The sequence below is a fragment of the Aethina tumida genome, chromosome 3 (genome assembly GCF_024364675.1).
Source record: "Aethina tumida isolate Nest 87 chromosome 3, icAetTumi1.1, whole genome shotgun sequence".
NCBI lineage: Eukaryota > Metazoa > Arthropoda > Insecta > Coleoptera > Nitidulidae > Aethina > Aethina tumida.
The window spans coordinates 15,306,290-15,329,715 of record NC_065437.1 but is presented as its reverse complement, the minus strand read 5'-3'; the positions used below and the strand labels follow the sequence as shown (position 1 = coordinate 15,329,715).

General features: G+C 28.3%; 4 protein-coding genes across 4 annotated transcripts; 1 reads left to right on the top strand and 3 right to left on the bottom strand.

Moving 5' to 3' along the window:
• Nucleotides 1-1,361: 1,361 nt before the first annotated feature.
• On the bottom strand, nt 1,362-3,024 carry LOC126265057 (odorant receptor 49b-like). The gene is made up of 5 exons (XM_049965452.1): nt 2,651-3,024; nt 2,087-2,186; nt 1,925-2,029; nt 1,620-1,766; nt 1,362-1,563 (listed from the first exon to the last, which is right to left on the bottom strand). Exons 1-5 carry the CDS (start codon nt 2,800-2,802, stop codon nt 1,513-1,515), a joined length of 555 nt encoding a protein of 184 aa, XP_049821409.1. The 5' UTR covers nt 2,803-3,024; the 3' UTR covers nt 1,362-1,512.
• Nucleotides 3,025-4,374: 1,350 nt separating this feature from the next.
• Nucleotides 4,375-6,207, bottom strand: LOC109599982 (odorant receptor Or1-like). The gene is made up of 6 exons (XM_049964142.1): nt 5,979-6,207; nt 5,541-5,778; nt 5,349-5,448; nt 5,193-5,297; nt 4,686-4,841; nt 4,375-4,629 (listed from the first exon to the last, which is right to left on the bottom strand). Exons 1-6 carry the CDS (start codon nt 6,205-6,207, stop codon nt 4,579-4,581), a joined length of 879 nt encoding a protein of 292 aa, XP_049820099.1. The 3' UTR covers nt 4,375-4,578.
• Nucleotides 6,208-7,439: 1,232 nt separating this feature from the next.
• Nucleotides 7,440-9,745, bottom strand: LOC109599981 (odorant receptor Or1-like). The gene is made up of 6 exons (XM_049964140.1): nt 9,736-9,745; nt 8,616-8,853; nt 8,420-8,519; nt 8,263-8,367; nt 7,582-7,737; nt 7,440-7,525 (listed from the first exon to the last, which is right to left on the bottom strand). Exons 1-6 carry the CDS (start codon nt 9,743-9,745, stop codon nt 7,475-7,477), a joined length of 660 nt encoding a protein of 219 aa, XP_049820097.1. The 3' UTR covers nt 7,440-7,474.
• Nucleotides 9,746-11,469: 1,724 nt separating this feature from the next.
• On the top strand, nt 11,470-12,910 carry LOC109599991 (PCI domain-containing protein 2). Its single transcript, XM_020016050.2, has 2 exons — nt 11,470-11,627; nt 11,683-12,910. The coding sequence occupies exon 2, from the start codon at nt 11,688-11,690 to the stop codon at nt 12,882-12,884; it is 1,197 nt and encodes a 398-aa protein (XP_019871609.1). The 5' UTR covers nt 11,470-11,627; nt 11,683-11,687; the 3' UTR covers nt 12,885-12,910.
• Nucleotides 12,911-23,426: the final 10,516 nt, after the last annotated feature.

Sequence of the window (23,426 nt, the reverse complement as noted above, 5' to 3'; positions counted from 1 at the left end):
ACAAAAACGGTGTCACTGATCAATTCACTTTGTTGATGAAAAGTTGAGCCAAATACAAGATGAGAACGGGAACGGTGAAAAGGGCATAAAACTAATAATTATGTATTATTTTTTAAAATATTTCACTGGATACAAACCAGTAATTCTCATGATGAAATTGCCTTTAAATGAAGTATTTATAACGTTAGTCATTATTAGAAGTACCAATATTGAACTGGGCTTTAAGTCTCAGACAATTCTTACATATGGGGTACATAGAAATATAATTAAAGAACTAAATGTTACACTATAAAATTTGTTATAATATATTTATATACACAAAATGTGTTAGTTTTCCTGTTTTCCTCTTTTCCATATTGTGATATACCTTAGCAAATAATAATTAATATGAATATTAAAATAAATAATAATTATATGAACGTATTAATTAAAACAAGGGATAATTAATTATTATTATTTTAATTATATTTGTTTGTGTACATGTATAATATAAACGAATAATAATTAATTAGTAAAGGCTCACATAAAAATTTCTCTTTTCTGTCTTTATTCTATTATATATAACAAAAAAATACTTTCACTATGGTTTTCATTTAGAGAAAATATTTGTACTCATATCAAAGAGTGAAGAACTATAAGCCTTAATTTCCTATTACTAATAATTTTAATAAATAGATGTTGCTATTTTATGTTGTATTCGAAATAAACTTTGTGCGTGTTTGCATATTTAAATGAATTATTCGTATCTAATTAATAAATTACTAATTAATATATTATTTGCAAGAATAAGTGCTTCTTTATTATTCTGTAATTTAATTTTATATTACATTTTAAATTAGACGATAGGTTAGTTTGTAAAATAGATGGTAAAATTTAGGAACAGTTAAAACATGTTTTTTCTAAAATTTTTCCTGAAAGCCCTTTAAATTTAAATTTCAAAAATTAGGTTTTACTTGTAGTTCTCTAATATTTAGCCCAATAGTGTTTAAATTTGATATGTTTTATCCTAAAATATGTATGCTTATGATGTTTGAAGATGGCTGTGATAATCAAAATTAATAGAGTACATTTTTTCTTCAAAATTGTGCAAATAATATGAAAAATTAAACAAAATTAAAAAAATATTTATTTGGATATAAAATAGGGCGGGAAAAGGAGGAAAACTAGAATCTATACCACTGTAATAATTTGAAGAATATTGAATTATGATATACATACATGTATCATAATTCATATATGTGATCATATACCAGATTTAAACAGGATTATACCAAAGGCTACAGAAATATGAGAAAGAAACAATTTTCGAAATTTTAAAAAATTTTAGTTCTTCAATATTGTACGTCTTATAACAAATTTTGACCATCCATTTCAAAACTCAGTGTGAAATTACTTGATCGTCTTACGTCGGTGAATGCTAAATTATTTGAAAAATAACACAAAAAGAGAAAAATTGGGCGTGAAATAAGTGCATTAGTGTATTTCAACAACTGATCTAATAGTTTCCATAATTTAGGTGAAACTTTTCAAGACAGCGAATATCGAATACGACTTTTTCAAAATCTGAAAAAACCCAACGATATATTATTATACAATTGTTTGACTATTTAATTGATTACCCCCATAAATAGATCCAATGAGACGTTGCCTGCGGTTATTTGCATTGGTCGTTTTGCGCCTTCCATTAAAATCAACAAAGCTTTTTTCGACTTCAAATCGTACACGTACCAATTTCCCATGTAAATGGCATTGTTTATTGTTACACTCTGCAAATTAAAGCAGTTTTTTTTATACAAATTAGTAGTCGTCGAATTAACTGACATGTATAACAAAAGCAGATTGGGTTGAATACAAATATAAAAATATTGAAAGACAGACAAACAATGCTTATAAAAAAAATAGTGCAATTTTCATTGTACATCACCTCTTCATAGAGCACAGTTGCCCAATAGCAGAACAAAAATGTCTCGAGGTTCATTGTGACCAAGAACACGTAAATTTGAAGAAATGGCAGCGAAACCGGTTCAACCTGAAAATAAGTAATAATGGAAAATGTGAAAATATATAAATATTTTTTAATACTCACAATCACAAGTCTCCACAGACATATACAAATTACTAAACTACTCCCGAATAGTTGAGTAAATAGCACTAGATTGTAGGCATCTTCGATTTTATCAACATATCTGGAAAAAGATTTTATTTAATAAATATTAATAATATAATAAAATAAAATATATTATTCAATTGATATATTTAGCAATTATTGTAAATAGAATTTATAAATTGCTTAAACTGAGCCAGTTTTGTAAAGTTATATTGAGTATCGAAATTTATTTCATGTGTTCCAGCAATGTAAAAGCAGTTTTCAACGTGACAAAATTGATGTGTACACTTTTCAGTTCGATGAATACTTTTTGTATTGTTTTTAATTAGTAAAAATTATTCTCACAAAACAAAGTTTATTTCTGAAAACTATTGATTGTAATGCTTCATTTATAATTTTATTATTGACTTTTATAATTAAATTTTACATGATTCTTAAAGTTGGCAATAGAAATAAAGTATTTAAAATTACAAAATATTTCGAAAATTTAAATTATTTATTTTTCCCCCTTTTTTCATAATTATATTTTTAATTTAAACTTACTTTTTTATGGCTTTGTGATGCTTGACACAATCGACAATTTTTTCATACACCAATTTATTTTTCAATTCTATAGAGTCCATATTCAATTGTGTGTGCATCCTGTTCACTTCCTCGTTCGTCCTTTCGTCGAGGTGAATAAGATTATCCTTCATTACTTGAATTTGTGCTGCCGCATGGCACAGCAGTCCTGGAATTAATGTGTCGACTGACCCACTCGAGTTCGCTGCATTTGCAACACCTGAAATATTATTTGGATTATAATTTTATAATAATTTTTCTTTTGAATCAACTTATTTATTGACAAATGAACGACTGTTAAGATGAATTTCTCCGATCCTATGAATAAATTCGAGTTATTTTCTATAACAAGTAAATAATCTAAGAAACAAAATAACTTACCGAGAACCGTGAATAGAAAGACGGCGGCAAAGATAAATTGATTTTGAAAAATATCGAAGGGGACCCAAATATTTATGGGAAGCCTGTGTTCCCTCATCAAAAACGGTTTCAACGCCCACGTTTTCAAACTTGCTATACAAAATTTCCAGTAAAAATGAAAACATCGGTTGCATGAGTTAACAGCGTTGTTCACATATTTTTGTTGTTCCGTCAGGTAATTGGTGAATATTTCCGAATGTAAAGTGGCCAACGTCACCTCTATTCCATCAACGTTCACTATAAATGGTAACAATTTTGCAATAAACATTGCAATTTCGAGGGCCATACTGACGGTGTCACTGATCATTTCAAAGTCTGTCACTTTGTGAATAAATAGCTCGGCGAATGCCAAAGTGGGAGTGGCAACAGTGAAGAGAGCATAATATATCCAAGAATAAATCTTGTACAATTTCCTAAAACTTTTCGTTGGATACAATTCCGCAATTCTCATTATAAATAAATTCCATTTAAACGATCTCTGTACAACTTCGTGCATTTTTTCTTATACTAGATACAAAATACTAACTTCTTGTGCCCTGTAGAAAAATACAATAAGATAATTAGTGAAGAATTATAAGTGTTTTAATTTGTTAAATTCTTAAACTGTATTTTATGTTATTAAGAAACAAAATGAAATACTTAAGCAACGATTTAATCAAATGTTCAAATTAATTAAGATTCCAATCTAAAGTCTTTCATTTAATTAATTAGCAATTTTGTTTACTTAATAAATATTTAAATTACCTACAATATGAACACAAACTACTTTTGTTAAAAACTCAGAATAGTTACGCTAAAGGAAAAACCAAAACTAGAAGAAGTTTTCCTCATTTCGTGCATTTATAAGTTCCGTTATTCCATTAATTAAATATTCGGGTCACAAGTAAGAAAAGTTTAAAGTTAGATTTTGCATTGAAACGTTTATAATAATTTATTTATATAGGAAAAAACTTTATTAAATGTACACTTATGATGGAAATGTTAAGGTGTCTACAATTATGGTTCAGGTGTTAATTTAGCAACAATTAAAAATTAATTTGCAGTAAATCGAAAATTAATAATATCACTTTGTGATTGGTTAAATTATATTGTATATAGGAAATACTAAATATACTATATATCAGAGGTTACCAACCTGCGGCTTGCGAGCCTTATGCAGTTCCTTGAAGGATTATTTGTGGCTCTCGGTAAATGTACCTGAGTTCCCTTTTCATCCCAGAATTATCAAAAGGAATGAAATAAATGTGTTTAATTTTTAATATTTAAATTTAATACACATATTTTGTACTTTTATTTATATATTTTCAATAAATATAATTTCTGTACAATACAATAATAATACTTGTATTTTACACAATATAAGAAGGTGAATAGTAAATTTTTACTCAAATTATTTTTATTCAAATTGACTTGTATTGAAGTAAAACTATTAAACACTGAACTATATTTTACAAATAATGAAAATGCCGTTGTCGTGTAATTTTCTCAATTTAGGTGAAATTTTTCAGCACAGCGAAAATTGAATACGACTTCTTCAATATCTGTAAAAGGTCACAAGTATAAAAATATTGATTTGTTTATGTATTTAATTGTTTACCCCCATAAATAATTCCAGTGAAACGTAAAGTATTTTGCCTGCTGTTATTTGCATCGGTCGTTTTACACCTTCCATTAAAATCAGCAAAGCTTTTTTCGACTTAATGTCGTATTCATACCATTTCCCCATATAAATGGCCTCGTTTATTGTTACACTCTACAAATAAAAACAGTCGATGTAAATCACAATTTGCGATTTAATAGAAGCAGATTGGAAATAATAAATATGGACGTAAAAAATGTGAAAATATAAAAAACGGTAGCCAACTTAAAAATATGAATGTAGATTATTGAATCTTCTACTCTTTTTTCTCCGTATTTTCTATACCACTAAATATTATTTTTTTAAATTGTTAACCTGTTTTATTTTCTGTACAGAAAGAAAAAAGGTTCCTGATTAATCTTGATTAACACTCTCGTTTTTGAGATATTTCATTAACGTTTAAAGAAAATTAATTATTATTTTTTAAATTTAAATTTGTATTTTTTTGACGAGATTACAACTTACCTCTTTATAAAGTACCGACCCATAATAACAGAACAAGAATATCTCGAGATTCATTGTGAACAAAAATACTAACATTTGAAAAAATGTTATCGAGAGAGGTTTGACCTGAAGAAAAAGAACAATGAGTCATGAAGGGGTTAATTGTCTCGTACTCACAATCACCAGCCTCCACAGGCATATACAAATTACCAAACTGCTTCCGCAAAGTTGAGTGAACAGTACCAAGTTATACGAATCCTCGATTTGATCGACGAAACTGAAAGAATGGTAAGAATAAATTTGGTAAATATTGATTAATTTTTAATTAGACTTATGCATTTTGTATTCGACTTAATGGTACAAACTCACTCTTTGATGGCTTTATAATGTTTGACACAATCAACAACTTTTTCAAAAAGTAGTTTATTTTTCAATTGGATGCGGTCCATGTTTAATTGTTTGTACGTCCTGTTTACTTCCTCAGTTGTCCTCTCGTCGAGATGAACAAGATTATCCTTCAGGATTTGAATTTGTGCGGCTGCATGGCACAGCAGTCCTGGAATTAATGTGTCGACTGCCGCACTTGTGTTTGCCGCATTTCCAACACCTAAAATTTATTTGTATTCGTTAGTTTTAAATAAGTTTTGTTATATAAAATTCATTGATGTCAAGAAATAAATATTTAATAAACCGAAAATTAATTAATAATATTTGCACTTGTCGCTTGTATGAAAAATCATAGAACATAAATTGAATATAATTGTAATAAATCGTAAGCAATGTCTAAGAAATAACTAAGTTCCTTACCTATGAATACAAATGCATAAACCAATGTAAATACAATTGTGCTGTGGAATGCATCAAACGGGAGCCAAACATTAATAGGAAATCTATATTCCCCATAAATTAATGGTTTAAATCCCCAAGAAATCCAACTGGCAACGCAAAATGACCAAAAGAAGTAAAAACATCGTTTTGACAAGTATACCGCGTTGTCCACAAATGTTTGTTGTTCTGACAAGTAGTCAGTAAACATTTTCGATGTTAAAGTTTGAAAAGTTGTTTCGATTCCTTTAACGTTGACAATGAAGGGTAAAAACTTTATAATGAATATTCCAATTTGGACGCCCATAAAAATGGTGTCACTGATCATTTCGAAGTCTGTTACTTTGTCAATATAAAGTTCGGCAAAAGACAAAATGGGAACGGGAACGGTGAAAAGTGCATAAAATACCCATGCATAAATTACGTAGTAATCTTTAAAAAACTTCACCGGATACAAACCAGTAATTCTCATAATTATAAGATTTACCAAAAAAGAATTTTGTATAATGTCACGCATTTTAAAATACGAACTTCGACTACGTCGGATTTTTTACGATCTGTCGTTTATAGTTATATCAAATTAGTATTAATTTCTTGTACCTAGAAAAAATGATAAGATAATTAGTGAAAAGTTATAAATGTTTTAATTTGTTAGATTCTTAAGACTGATTTTTTTTTGTTAGTAAGAAACAAAAATGAAACATTTAATTAAAAATTAGTTTTCGAAAGTAACCCCCGATTTAATCAAAAATTCGTTATACGATTATTCAAAATATGCAGAAATTAATTAAGATTTTTATCTAAAGTTTTTCATTTAATTAATTAACATTTCTGTTTTCTCAATAAATACTCAAATTACCAACAATATGAGCACAAAACACTTTTGTTAAAAACTCAGAACAAACTAGATGAAGTTTTTCTCTGTTCATGTATTTATAAGTTCTGTTACGTTTCGAATTCCATTAATTAAACATTCGGGTCACAAGTAAGTAAAGTTTAAAGTTAGATTTTGCATTGAAACGTTTATAATAATTTATTTATATAGGATAAAACTTTATTAAATGTACACGTATGTGGGAAATATTAAGGTGTCTGCAATTATAGTTTAGTTCAGGTCTTAATTTAGCAACAGTTAAAAATTAATTTCAAGTAAATCGAAAATTAATATATATATATATATATATATATATATATATGTATCATATCCCATTGTGCTCATTTTTCCTGGAAAACATTTATTTTTCAACACAGACACTTTATGATTTTCTAAATTATATCGAATATAATATTATATAAACTATATACTATAATACAATAATAATACTTGTATTTTATACAACATAAAAAGGTGAATAGTAAATTTTTACTCAAATTATTTTTTTTTTTCAAATTTATTTATATTGAAGTGAAACTACTAAACACTGGAGTAAATTTTATAAATAATGAAAATGATACGTTCCCAGTTTAATTTTCTCAATTTAGGTGAAATTTTTCAGCACAGCGAATATAGAATACGACTTCTTCAATATCTGTAAAAAGTCATAAGTATAAAAATATTGATTTGTTTATGTATTTAATTGTTTACCCCCATGAATAATTCCAATGAAACGTAAAGTATTTTGCCTGCTGTTATTTGCATCGGTCGTTTTGCACCTTCCATTAAAATCAGCAACGCTTTTTTCGACTTAATGTCGCACTCATACCAATTCCCCATATAAATGGCCTCATTTATTGTTACACTCTATAAATAATAACAACCGATATAAATCACAATTTGAGTTTTAATAGAAGCTGATTAGAAATAATAAATATGGACGTAAAAAATGTGAAGATATGAAAAATTGTAGCCAACTTAAAAATATGAATTTTCAAAAATAAAAAGTGTGCTTTTAAAATAAGTTGTCAAAGGTTGATAGCAGTTATAACACGTTCAATAATGAAGAAAATCTGAAAATCGAAATAATTTTTCACAAATTTCCTCCTGAAGAAAATGGAGTACCTCAAATTTAAATTTCATTTTTACAATTCAATGTTATAAATTTTATTCATAACGATTCAGTAGAGTAGATTCTTGGACTTTCTCCTCTTTTCCCTCCGTACTTTTTATACCACTAAATATTTTATTTTTTAAATGTTAAGCTTTTTCAATTCTTTGTACAGAAAGAAAAAAGATTCATGATTAATTTTGATTTATTTCGATTAACACTCTTGTTTTTGAGATACTTCAGATTTAACGTTTAAAGAAAATAAACTTAAAATAATTTACCTCTTCATAAAGCACCGATCCATAATAACAAAACAAGAATATCTCGAGGTTCATTGTGAGCATAAAAACAAACATTTGAAAAAATGTTATCGAGAGAGGTTCGACCTAAAGAAGAAGGATAATGAGTCATGAAGGAGTTAATTGTCTTTGTACTAACAATCACCAGCCTCCACAGACAAATACAAATTACCAAGCTGCTTCCGAAGAGTTGACTAAACAGTACCAAGTTGTACGAATCCTCGATTTGATCGACGAAACTGAAAGAACGGTAAAAATAAATTTGGTAAATATTGATTAATTTTTAATTACACACATTTATTTTTTATTCGACTTATTTAATGGTACAAACTCACTCTCTGATGGCTTTGTGATGCTTGACACAATCAGCAACTTTTTCAAAAAGTAGTTTATTTTTCAATTGGATGCGGTCCATGTTTAATTGTTTGTACGTCCTATTCACTTCCTCATTTGTCCTCTCGTCGAGATGAATAAGATTATCCTTCAGGATTTGAATTTGTGCCGCTGCATGGCACAGCAATCCTGGAATTAATGTGTCGACTGCCGCACTTGTGTTTGCCGCATTTCCAACACCTAAAATATATTTGTATTCATTATAGTTCCTGATTTAATTAAGTTTTGTTATATTCTTAAAATTCATTGGTATCAAGAATTAAAAATAAAATATTATCATTTGCAAAGAGAGTGATAATATAAGTATATTAAAAGCACACGTTTATGGACCAGTTATTCAATAAATTGACAATAATTAAAGGTAATTAAAGAATTATTAAGTCAAAACTTAATAGCAATATATGCACCTGCCACATTTATGATAGATCATTGGGAATGATTTAATTTAATGAATTATTAAATAATATTAATATAAAAAGTTTCTTACCTACAAATATAAATACGTAAACCAATGTAAACACAATGTTGTTCTGGTATGCATCAAACGGGAGCCAAATATTAATAGGAAATCTATATTCTCCATAAATTAATGGCTTAAATCCCCATGAAATCCAACTGGCAACGCAAAATGCCCAAAACAAATAGAAACATTGTTTAGACAAATATACGGCGTTGTCCACAAATGTTTGTTGTTCTGGCAAATAGTCAGTAAACATTTTCGATTTTAATGTTTGGAAAGTTGCGTCGATTCCTTTAACGTTGACAATGAAGGGCAAAAATTTGATAATGAAAATTCCAATTTGAGCGTCCATAAAAACGGTGTCACTGAGCATTTCAAAATCAGTTACTTTGTCAATATAAAGCTCGGCCAAAGACAAAACGGGAACGGGCACGGTGAAAAGGGCATAAAATACCCATGCATAAATTACGTAGTATTCGTTAAAAAACTTCACTGGATACAAACCAGTAATTCTCATAATTATGAGATTTACTAAAAAAGAATTTTGTATAATGTCCCGCATTTTATAAATTTACGAAATTTCGACTGTCAGATTAAGTTACGATCGGCCATATATAGTTACATCAGACATTATAAATTCCATTAATTACAGAGATTTCTTTCAATTTGGTTATTTAATTACAAGGTACGAAGCTGCCAAACTTTTGGTCTCTTTGAAGTTAATTTAAAACTTAATAAAGTAGTCACTTTGATTAATATTTTAAGTAAACATAAAGTTTTACACTTTACAAACTGACCTAAACTAAATAAAGTAATGAGACGAGTAATACTTATTACTTGTCTAAAATTGTAAACATTACAGTTTTGTTTTTTTATTTATATGGTCTATTCTTACCATACTTTATTTTTCTCATTTCCAACTAGAAATCTACAATTTTATAAATTATTTAAAATATTTACTTGAATAAATAATAATAATTAAAACTAAACTAAATAATATTCATTTCATATTTGATGTCTACAATTAAATGTATTAATTTGAATAACAGTTATTTATTTAAATTATACTAATATAATTTGTCTCTGTATATTTCCACGTCTCTAAACATGTTTATTTGAATTATTTAACATTTTTGTACACATGTTTATCATTTGTACAAGAATGTTTGTTTTTAATAGTTCACGTATGAACCTGTAAAAGTGAATTACTGTTTTCCGTAAATGTAAAAACGACGTGGATTTATGTAAATATTATTTTTTATTATATATTTATATATATTTTTGACAGTTTAGACTAGGAATTATTATGAAATTTCGTATGTACCCAAATCAGGGGGAGTTTAATCTATTGACGTAGTTAGATTTTATATAAAAAATTTGCTAGTATGATTTCTACAATTTTCCAAAAAAATACCCTATGGGTTTTGTTTTGGGCCAAGGATTCATGCTTTACAATTGAAAAAGACGTTCGTCAAAATCAGAAAACAAATAAAAATTGTATGGGATGACCTGCTTTTAAATGAGCCACACTGTATATAATAGGTACTGGCATCCAATTCAAGTATACGGATCATATTTTTAATATATTTTAATAAATTATTATAATTGTGGCTACTACTCTATGTCATTTATTCAATTTTGTTCTAAATTTTATTAATTAAAAAATGGGGAAAACTTTATTAGAGGTACTCTGCAAATAGTTCACTACGTTTCCGTTGAGTGGCAGGTATGTGCGTGGCAAAAGACACCTGATTACTGTAGCGCGTCGGAAATGTGTTTTAAACATAAAAAATCGATTTGAGATTGTTTATATGTGTAAATTTATTCTTTACGACATTCGGAAATCGTGGTACATGTGAACATAATGAAATTACAAAGCCGATTCATCAGGTATTAATAAAATTATCATAATCATTTTTTTTTCAAATAATGTAATACAAAACTATAACGAACAACATTAAAAATATAAAGACTCAATTCTAATGTGACAAAAACATAGTTGACTATTATCAAAGGGAATAACTGAAGACGTTGGTTCTCAATCGTGATGATTAACTTAATTGCTAATAAAACGTCAATTATATCTTAGTAATCTATGGTATCATTAAATATTATGTTATGTAGCGATTTCTTAAATATAAAATATAAAAATATTTTTTTAAAAAGTTTTAAAAAGCAAAAACTTTTGGTGGAAGTATTGGTTGGAAAGTTAGGAGAGACCTCTATTGGATGACAGGCATATTACCATTAGAAATGTCACAGGTTCCTGTAATCATATGTTGTGATAAAAGTTTCCAGTTCTACCGCTAGATGCTGGTATGTTTGAAAATCTATAATGGCGTTCTACATTAGGAATTTTATTTATTCCTGATTCTACAATTGCCAGCTTGTTTACTAATATTAATAATAGTATTTAAATAAGTTGACGATTGGTTTTACAAGTGATGAACATAAGTAAGATCTTTTTTCACATTTGAGCTGCAATTGTGCTAAGGTGGGTAACCTCAATATTTTGCCGCACATAACCTCCAATATTGTTATTTTTATAGCAATAATGACTTACATGAGCCTAAACCACTATTTACAAGTGATAGAACGAGCATGGAGAGACCAGAACGGCGAAAAAGTCGCCTCCTTTCTGTCACTGCGTCACGAACATTCTTCATTCCCGTCATACCAGCAAGAAAGTCCCGAAGGCATTGTTGAAAGGTTTCTCCCCAACCCTATCGACGAATTAGTGATTTTACATTTGAAATGCTTGTATTATATTTCAAAGAACGATTTCATGGAGGCGTACCAACAACAGAGTACTATGACCCAGGTTCTAGTCAAGATTCTGCAGGCTCAGAAAAATGAAAACTGGTCTCTGCCAATTATGTACACAATTTGTTTGGATTTAAGACTGATGGCTCAACAGGCGGAGAAACAAAGATCCATTACCACTAATAAACCTGGAGAAATTTTGGGAAAAGCTGCCGAATGTTTGATGGGTTGTTTCAGAGTGTGTGCAGCTGATAACAGATCTGGGGATCAGGACACCAAAAAAATAGGAATGTTGGCACTCGTCAATCAACTGTTTAAAGTTTACTTTCATATTAATAAGCTGCATCTGTGCAAACCACTAATTAGGGCTATAGATTCTTCACCTTTTAAAGATTCGTTTTCGTTAAGTCAGCAGATTACATACAAGTATTTTGTTGGTAGAAAAGCTATGTTTGACAGTGATTATAAAACAGCAGACAATTATTTAACTTATGCTTTTGAAAACTGCCACAAGTCAAGCAAAAGGAACAAGAGGTTGATTTTGATTTATTTAGTGCCAGTTAAAATGTTACTAGGTTACATACCAAGTAAAAGTGTTTTGGAAAAATATGATGTTGTGGAATTTTGGGAATTGGTAGAAGCTGTTGTACAAGGGAATCTCAAGAAATTTGATGACATTCTATATTTCCACAGAAGCTTCTTTGTCAAATATGGAATATATATTATTGTAGACAAACTTAAAATTATCGCTTATAGAAACTTGTTCAGAAAAATATATTTAATGTTAAATTCACATCAAATTCCTGTTGAAGCGTTCCAAGCTGCGTTAGTTCATTTGGGACAAACCGACGTAGATTTGGACGAAACCGAATGTATTGTCGCAAATTTGATTTATGAAAACAAGATCAAAGGGTACATTTCACATCAGCATAAAAAAATTGTTGTTAGCAAGCAAATGCCCTTCCCTGCCTTAAGTAGTTTGTCATAATGTATAAAATAAATTATTTTTATTAATTACTTGTTTTATTCAATAATTCCTAAATTAAATTCTTTATTTTAAATTATTAATGTATTTAATGAAAATTGTTTTGGAAGTTTTAATTAAATTTTCCGCCTTTTAAAACTTTACATCGTATTACAAAAAAAATGTATTGATTTGTGTGTGTATCGAGGTCCAAAACAAGGAAATTATTTGCGGGATTGCTTCGAAACTTCCAACTACTTTATTTCTCACAAACTTTTCATCACGATTGAAACGTTGAGTGCCGATCAGTTTACGATGTTGGATTTTATATTTGTTTTTGTTTTTTCTTTTGCCATCCGAGTGAAATGAGATATGAAATTATTTATTATTAGGTTATTTCGAAAGTAAAGTTTACGATTACTGTTAAATTTTTGTTGTTGGGCGACAAATAGAAACGGTTTTATTGACATTCTTTTACACAGTTTACTGATAAAAAGTAATTTGTACAACGAATCTGATTTAATGTTCCAAACAACAAACAAAAATTTTTGCTCCGACAACAGGAATTAGATACACAGTTGACATGGTGATTTGTTCCATTTTCCAATGAATTGTTTAACAAACTAAGAATTTGATATTTCTAAATTGGAAACATCTGTACACTTGGGTTGTAAATGGGTACTACACGGCTTTCAGCAAATAGCTACCCTTTAGGGAGGAAAGTTTATTAACACCATCCCAGGTTTCACATCAACCGGCATCCATTAGCGATACGATCGGGTATTGACGAATTTATTCTCGCAATGAAACCGACATCAATGTACGTCTATGACTGTGAGCGGAAGAGCACGTCTGTGTGGACTAAGGCCTCCTTTTAATTAAAACTTACGTCAAAGCCCGCATAAATTCAGTTCGCTTTGTATTAATCCAAGAAGTGACGACCACACCGTGAATGTAAATAACGTGGGAATGCAGCCGGACAGAGACTAAGGTAGATCGGAGTCAGTGGCGATTTTCCCTCTAAACTCGCCAGCAACAATTTTGCCAGCCGGAATTGTTACGGTTTTGCTCCGCTATTAAATCTTGACGGCAATTTATTTTGCGGCGCGTCGAAACTTCTCTGACTACAACGGATGCCGGATTGTTATCTGTGTTTCTAGTTTAATGGTTTCTGGTGTTTTTCTAAATTTGGCGTTGTTTAATTTTATTGAATTATTTTGTTTCGTTATATTTTTTGATCTAATATTTTTTAAAAATTTTGTAGTATTTAAATATGCTATAGTTGCCATAGTTACAGCAACTTGGCCTGGAAAAAAAAATGGACTATTTTATTAATTTTTATAAAATAATATTTAAATATTTTATGGCGTAACCTGTGACATCTATCACTGGTTGGTATCTTTTAGGCATAGAATCTACCAGTCTCTGCAATGTATCTACAGGAGTTTTAAGAAGTTCTTGTTTACTTTCGATGTTTTTTGTTCTGATGCGACGATTTAATACTTCCCAAAGGTATTCGATAGAATTGAGATCGGGGGACTGAGACGGCCAGTTAAATTTTTTATTAGAAACTATTCCTTAATTATTTTAGACGTATGCTTGGGATCGTTGCCTTGTTGAAATATCAAACAAAGTGGCATGTCTTTCTCGGCAAATGGAATGGTATTTTCCAGAAGGTCCCTGTACTGATCCATTTTTTCCTTTATTTGAATCAAAGGTTCAACATTGGATCGAGAAACCATATTTAACCGAAGAAATTTGGTATTTAAAATGGTATCGTTGCCCCACTGGTCATATTTTCGTCACACTAAAGAACACTGTTCCATTTTTTTTAACTGATAAAAAGATCTAAAAACGAACGTATACTACAAACGGCATTTGTAGTATACTGGAGGATAAATACAAGCTGGCGAATTTGTTTAACACCATTACAACATATATGAAAAATTCTAGGGTATAAAAATATAATTTTGAAAAATATTCCATACTTTTTTCCACCACTGTATATAACATTTGATAGAATATGAATATATTAGTTTTTATAATACTGTATAAAACAACAACAAATAATAAATTAATATTATTTCAATAGTTCACATTAAACATAAGAGTTATGGTTAAAATATTTTACATATTAAAAAGTTGCACCACTGAGTATTGTTACATAAAGTATTGTAAATTTGTATTTTGATTAAGAATTTTAGTAGCTTGAGTTCATATTTCTGTTCCCCAAGTTGAACCAGCTCTTACTTCATTCTATCATCATAAAACACATTAAAATAATTAAACATTCACTCTATAAGGATACCGCCTACTCTAAAGAGTTTTTTAATGAAAATTGAAAGGGTTTTTAATATTCCGAGTACATCCTTAAAAGTTTCGGAAACTTCCTTCAAACTTTAGACTGGAAAGTTTAATCGAAAAATTAAGAATCGACGAATTTATCAATGACATGTCATTAATGAAGGGCGGCGGAACGTTTTAAATTATGTAAAAGTGCATTTCGAACCAATCAGTGTGTTAATTAAGCGTCACTTGTTTGAGCAATGACGGGTGACTCTTTTCAGTAAATTCGTCGACGAAAGTTTGTACACGCTTGTGCGTTCCTTCGGAAAATTTTGCACCCAATTTGTACTAATGAACAAAACAAAAGTTTCCAACTGCCAAGTTACTCTTTTTCGTCTTTTGTTATTTGTAATGTATTCGTGACGAGGGTACGTATCTAAAAAAACCGAGATATGATCAAAACTATCGGTGACAAAGGTGAAAATAATATTCAAAGTCCGGGAATAGAACCGACAATGTTTGTTCGTGACAACGTAGATGCATCATTTCCGGTGCGCATTCTGTTTTCCAAAACTTTTTTCCATTCGACCTGGTATTAATTACTTCCCATGGTATATTCTCGTGCTTTTCGATTGGATTTGGTAGTAATTACGAATAACACGACACAATGTTCACGGATGCGAAAGCAATTAGCAGTTTTTTTTTTTTAAATTCAACTATGAGTTACGACTGTTGGACATTAATTCCAAGTTTATTGCTTCGTTATTATCTGTACTTACGATTTGTTACTTTTTTATATAAATTTGTATACAATTTAATAAAAATTTGATTTAACGATGCTAAGTAACTTTCAAAGTTTATTTTAATGTTTTATTGATGCTTTTTATTTTGCTTATTTAATCTTTTTGGATGATTAATAATTTTACTTTTCCTTAATAAACTTTGATATGTTATATTATTATTTTTTATTGTTTAAATTGTATTATAAAACTAATATTTGGATAATAATATTAGTAACAATATATACAGGGTAATTTACCGAACTTATTTTTTAGAAGTTTATGAAGATCCGAAAATGGTGTTGATTTGAAATTTTTATATCAATTATTATTTGACTTGAATTACTTTTTTAATTTAATTTGGACAAAATATCTTTTCTGGTTTTCACCGAAGAGACACTCAACTTGATTATTTTTCATGGACGCCAATTTTGATATTTTTAAATTCTACATGTAATTGCAAATGGATATACCATGTTTTATAGCTAAACTCAATAGATTTTGTTTTATTAATTTTTTCAAAAAAAATTTGACTAATTGATGGTCTAACTAAAAGATTTGTAAAGCCACCAATTTTGATTATAGAATGTTCATTTTTGGTATACACGTCATTATTTATTTCGATTTATACAATGTTTGTATTAAATAAAATATTTTTCTTTTACATTAGTATTTTTGTACGTTGTTACAATTTAATTAAAATAAATTAAATTACAAATTGTAACGAATTTATATTGAAAACACATTTCTTTTATAATTGCCAATTATTATTATTACTAAGTATAAAAATATTAATAGAATATCTGTTTAAAAATGAAGAAAATATAGTAAATTTTACGAAATATCTTTCATTTACAACAAAGTTTGATTTAAAGTTAAATTTTCATTGTTTAGAATTCTTTTTTGTTTTGAAATTTCTAAACTATTTTATATTAATCTTTTTTAATTTTGAGTTAGTTTAAAATTAATATTTATTTCTTGAACAAAAATTATATCGAACTATTTTAGTTTTTTTTTTAATTCAAAGTTTTATATTTGTATTTAAGAATACTGATAATAAAATTAGTTAATATTACTTTAAATCTTCATCTACAATTGTTAAAAAATTTCATTCATTTTCTGATTACGTTTGCATATACAAATTATTTCATTTTATATATTGAAATGATCTATCAATGTGCATGTTTATATTGAGAAAACAAATACGAAAGCTCAAATATATATAGCACGCATCGGGAAAGTGCAAATGCGTAGAATGAAACGTAATAAATTTGTGTACCAGCGGAAGGATTTTCCATTCATTTATCACGAGTCGCAACATCAATATAGCTAATAAAAAGAGCGCACAAAGGAAAACTTGACGATATAAGGATCGGAACATATGACATGCGTTCAACATTCGATTTATCAACACCCCACCCCACTGTCGTTCGTGTTTCGGTTTTATGTGGTCCTGATTTCAAGCAGCTAATTGATAATTGTATTCATTAGGTGTTTTCGCCAGTTGGCCACGTGTTCCTAATTAATTCGGTTCGTCGTTTCGCTACAAAGCTGATAAAATTAAACGCTTGTCGTTTCCACGTTTCGTAGCTTTTTCTATTAGCACTAAAAGGGAGGAAATGAAAATTGCCTAAACGGTTATGATAATCGCAGTGGGGTTGAACGTTTTTCGATAATTTCGTTGACCTTCAACCCTACTCAAATGTCTCTTTATTGTGTCTCTTAAATATAATTGTGTCATGTACAAATCGTATTCTGTCGTTCCTCAGAAACTTTCAATGGACCACGAACATGAAACATGTCAAGTCTGCTCTAATAATTTTAACACGTACTTGTCCACCATAAATATTTTTCCACGTCGTGAATTTTGTTTTATTCGGTTGCTTGATGAAATATGAGTATTTCAATATTTGATCGATGGGAAAAAGATCAAGCCGAATACTCTAACGGAACGAACAAAAATAATACAAGAGTTAATTACACAAAAGTTGCGGCATACCGCCTCGGAATTTAATTTGTTAAGCACCCAAACCCGATGCGAATCGAACGGATATCAGATTTTATGGATGTTTTTATAGAGAGCGGCTAAGAGGAACGAATCAACCGTTACGCTCTTTAATCTTATTATCTATTAGAGATGCCTCTCGTCCGTAAACTTCTCCTTTTCCACGGGCCGCAGCTCATATTTTTTTGTACGCCGTCGTTTGTTGTTGATTTATTCATTCTAGCCGTGTGATAAGCGTTTTCCGATAATGAAAATCTAATTGATTAGTTTTCGTCGCGAGTGATTTACAGCAAATAATTACTTTTGTTCAAAACTGGTCTATTCAATGCGCGGACGTGGTAATTTATTTTTGTTTTCCCAATTTTCGATTAGGTCTGCACCATCAGATACACCAAATTTAATAAAATATCCAAACGTTTCGAAATCGTGTATTCATATAATATCATGAATCTTAATTTGATACAAACCGGAACGAGCCGAACAACAGGATGACTTATAGATGTAATCTATGCAAATGAACGCTTAAATCTTCGAAAAATGGCAGGGCGTAGTAAACGGGAGATGGAGATATACAGAAATGCGAGTACACCTGAAAAGACCTGAATTTCCGTTGACACACGTTTGAAGATTAATCTTGACGCGGATCTGGGTTTCATGTTTCGTAGACGCACAATGGCACGAAGCTAATTGCAAAATCCCCGAAATATTTTATTATATCGCCGAACATTGTTTCAGTTTTATCTAATCGGATATGTATAATTATTTGTAAATTTAAATATATGTATTTCAAATGATTAAATTTCAATTATTTTAATGGATTTAATGCATTTATTGATTTGATTACTTTTTGACATTAACAAGGGCTTTTTACATTAATTATTGTCAGTTTTAATTAGTGTATTTATGTATTAATTTTGTAATTAATTAGAAACATTTTAAATATTATTTTTAAAAATTTTATTACATATTTTTTAAAAATTTTATTATATAATAATACATATAGTATCCATAATTATTATTAACTTATTAAAATATATGTATTTCAAATGATTAAATTTCAATTATTTTAATGGATTTAATGCATTTATTGATTTGATTACTTTTTGACATTAACAAGGGCTTTTTACATTAATTATTGTCAGTTTTAATTAGTGTATTTATGTATTAATTTTGTAATTAATTAGAAACATTTTAAATATTATTTTTAAAAATTTTATTACATATTTTTTAAAAATTTTATTATATTATAATATATATAGTATCCATAATTATTATTAACTTATTAAAATATATTAAAAATATGAGCTGTGCTAGTTGAACTATTTATAATATTTATTGTTTTTTATGTTATTATGCAACGTATCTTTTAATGGATTTAATGCATTCACTGATTTGATTATTTTTTGGCGTTAACATTAATTATTGTCAGTTTCAATTAGTGTATTTATGTATTACTTTTGTAATTAATTGTAAACATTTTAAATATTATTTTTAAAAATTTTATTATATTATATATAAATATAGTACCCATAATTATAACAACTTAATATTATAAATATATTAAAAATATTTGATGTACTAGTTGAACCCTTTATAATGTATATTGTTTTTTCTGTTATTATGCAACGTATCTTTTAATGGATATAATGGGGTCTACCACGAACCCGAGTGAGATATCTCACCCAGTGAGTTAACTCACTTCTGAAATCAACGTGGCAACAGCGCATTTCGTGTTTATATTTGGTAAATTTTAGGGGAATTCAAATTTTAGATTAATTTATATTTACAAATTTAAAATTTGACATCCAAACAAAATTCATACAAGTGCAAAAAATAATGTTTAATTAACTTGATATGATTAAAGAAAGGTTTGCGTATATTTTAATCATTAAAATACAATTTGTGCACTATCAATTTATTTATTAGGTGTGCAAGTTTGAAATGTTTTTCTATCAAGAGTCCGTACATAAAACATATTGAAGCAAAAGATAATCGCAAACAACACTCCCCGTTACAATACAACATATTCATTTAGTTCTTTATGAATTAATAAGATATTTTTTTTCGTGGTCAAGATGACGAATGTTGAGCCAGATAAACAGCATTTGTGGTCTGTGATATTTTTTTTGTTTAATCAAAGAGAAAAGCATAGGAAAGTGATTAAATTCTTATCGAGACTTACGGAAATCGTGCTGTAACCATCAAGTGGCGATTTCAATGTTTTTGTCAAAAAATACGAAAATCAACCAAAGAAGTTTGAAAATGAATTACAAGTATTGTTGGACAAACATGATATACAAATACAACAAATGATGGTGGAGGAGTTGAATGTTACCCGGTAAACCATTTCCGATCGCCTGAAAGCCATAGGAAAGATTCAAAAGGTTGGAAAATGGATTTCACACAAACTGAAGGAATAACGAAAAACTACGTGACATAACGAAAGGGTATCACAATCAAAAATTAATATATTTTGAAATTTTCAAAGCAAAAAATAATGGGCAATGGGTAACGCCATCAACATTGAGTGCGAGATCGGATAGGTTTGGGTAGATGAAGATGTAATGTGTGCGGTGGAATCCGAAAGTACTAGTGAACTACGTCCGTTTCCGACAACAAATGATCATTGGAGTTCAATGGAAGATGAAGTTCTTGTTTGGAATGGTACCCATAAATTTCTTGAGAGATGAGCTAAATATATAGAAAAAGAGCGCCGATACTTTGATTAAAATCCAATCTTGTCATTGTTCTCTAGTCCCAATCCAACGTATGTGCCCAAATACATTTTCAATGTTGCAATTTAATTTTCCAGGATGTATGGTGACATTTGAAATATCTAGAGTTGTCCCACATATCTACAATTTTGTCAATAATTGATGATGTCTTTAATAAGTAAACATAATTATTGATGGATTGATATCTTTTCAATTCGTACAAATGCTACATGTGTGCAAACAATATGTTTTGTGATTTCTAGGAAATTATATTTTTCAGAAAAAAACAAGAATATATACATTATAATGTTGTACTTACAATTAAGTTTTACTATTTATCTTTTTTCTATAAATATTTAACCCTTCAAGATATCCTTCTTATCTTGAGTGTTAATAACTTAAGCTGATTTTTTACTTTTTGAAGCAATTACTAATGGGAGACTTATAAACTAGTTACATATGATATCTGCTTGAAAACTAACTAAGGTATAAAAACACAAAGCGGCAAGTAGCTACAATTTTCAAATTATATATTAACAAATGAAGCATAAAATTAAATTTACCTTACACAGGTAAACGTTTGGTGTTGAGCTAAGGATTTATAAATAGATGGAATATTTCAACAATATATGAAAGATTAGTACCCCACACAACTTAATAAACTCTACCTCACTTAATTATATAATACATTGTACAGTATAAATTAAATTTTCTTCGTTAAGGTTTGACAATTCTTCAATCTTAATTGAAAACACAATCAAATCATTTGTTTTATTAATACCTAATAAACAACGGAATTATTTTATATCAAATATTTTTTATTGCTACTGACGTAACATGGTCATAATAGATCAAAAAATATATATATATATATAATACCAACAAAACATTCAACTTGAACTCACGACAAATTAACCTAAATTTAAAACTTTATATATTTCTAATTGATGTAAATAAATATAATAATGTCTTTAAAACACTCAAGGTATCAATATATATCAACAAATCCACATAATCCGAACTCACGCAAAATGTGACAAATCTCACTCACTCAACACCAGTGTGGCCATTCAGTAAACCGACATTCAGTGAACTGGTTATTTTCGTAAGACACGTTCGACACCTTTGGACTCGGCACGGTTCGGTTTCTGAATCGGAACGCAACTGCAGTGGTCCCACACGTTTATATCAGCCACGAAGTAAATAAGTGTCCCTATAGCACCACATATACTTGGGTATATGAAACTCGGTGCGAGTTTTAGTTGATATATAATTGGAAATTAATATATAAATCGCGAAATTCAAATTAAAAATAATTTTATAATGTAACCTTTCTATTAATTAGACCTATTTTCAAACTCTGAATGAATTATTTGAATTGTTCTTAATAAAAATTTTGTTTTAAGAAACTAATATCCATAAAATTATGAAAAGAAATGAAAAAATTGAATGGAAGGAAATATATTCCTAACTAAAGATACGACAACTTAGAAACTGTTATTGTATCAAAATAAACTCAAATTTTTAAGAACATTTTCAAAGTTTATAATGGATAAATTTAAAATATGTATAATATTTAATAATAATATACCTTTGTATACTGATAAATTAAAAAATAAATAAATACTTGTTTCTGCATTTCGTGCGTCATCAGATAGGACACAATTCAAAATTGCAATTCTATACAACTCTGAAAATCCTATGACAAGCTTTACACAATTAAAATACAGTTTAATTTGGTTAGTGGGGTAGCTTGTCGCTGCATTTATGGCGACAAGTTTTTCATTTAGAAATATTTATAATTTTATTCTTTCAAACAACAATTTTTAAAAACTACAAAGCCCATCGTCGCTGAATAAATGCAGCACTATACTAAGTTTCAATTTATCAGCATATAAATTTAGTTTTATGAGAATAAATATAATAAATAAATAAATAAATGTATTTATTTATAACTTTATTTATAAATAAGTACATTTGGATATAGGACAAGCAAATACAAATTGATTAACATAATAATATAATACAATAAAGAACGTAAGATTACACTTTTATTACAATAAATGTACATATTTATATATGAATATCAACTTCATAACATATAATAAATACGAAATTAATCAATCAGTTTAATTTTTTGGTAATAAAACAAAATTTATTTTTAATTATTTAAGCTGAAAAAGAACATCTAATTAGATTACCTGAAAGACATAAGAAACACATTTTACAACACACAAGATGTCAATATAAATTTGTAGTTCAGTGGAAAAGGGACAAATAGGGGATAGAAAATAATAAATTTTATTTTATGTATGTAAGCTGAAAGAGAATATTTGATTAGATTATATAAAAGACATAAGAAGCATACGTTTTATGACACAAAATGTAAAATTTATATTAATTAACATAAATATGTAATTTAATGGAAAAGGAATAATTATATGAACAGAAAATTGCATAAAGTTTTATTTATGTAAGCTGAAAGAAAATATCTGATTAGATGACCTAAAGGACATAAAAAACAAACATTTTATGACATTAAGATGTAAAAATTTATTAATTAATCAAAATAAATCTGTAATTTAGTGGAAAAGGAATAAATAGGAGGATACAAAATAAAATACAAGTTTTCTTTATTTATGTAAGCTGAAAAGGAATATCTGATTAGATTATCTAAAAGACATAAAAAACAAACATTTTATGACATTAAGATGTAAAAATTTATTAATTAATCAAAATAAATCTGTAATTTAGTGGAAAAGGAATAAATAAGAGGATAGAA

Coding starts and splice junctions, on each gene's coding strand:
- LOC126265057 (XM_049965452.1), bottom strand. CDS start 2,802: ATGAAGGATAATCTTATTCACCTCGACGAAAGGACGAACGAGGAAGTG. Junction 1,767..1,924: donor CAACTGTGCTCTATGAAGAG/GTGATGTACAAT, acceptor TTTAATTTGCAG/AGTGTAACAATAAACAATGC. Junction 1,564..1,619: donor CATTGGATCTATTTATGGGG/GTAATCAATTAA, acceptor GGGTTTTTTCAG/ATTTTGAAAAAGTCGTATTC.
- LOC109599982 (XM_049964142.1), bottom strand. CDS start 6,207: ATGTTTACTGACTACTTGTCAGAACAACAAACATTTGTGGACAACGCG. Junction 5,298..5,348: donor GCCTGTGGAGGCTGGTGATT/GTGAGTACGAGA, acceptor CTTTTTCTTCAG/GTCAAACCTCTCTCGATAAC. Junction 4,630..4,685: donor CACTGGAATTATTTATGGGG/GTAAACAATTAA, acceptor GACCTTTTACAG/ATATTGAAGAAGTCGTATTC.
- LOC109599981 (XM_049964140.1), bottom strand. Junction 8,368..8,419: donor GTCTGTGGAGGCTGGTGATT/GTTAGTACAAAG, acceptor CTTCTTCTTTAG/GTCGAACCTCTCTCGATAAC. Junction 7,526..7,581: donor CATTGGAATTATTCATGGGG/GTAAACAATTAA, acceptor GACTTTTTACAG/ATATTGAAGAAGTCGTATTC.
- LOC109599991 (XM_020016050.2), top strand. CDS start 11,688: ATGACTTACATGAGCCTAAACCACTATTTACAAGTGATAGAACGAGCA.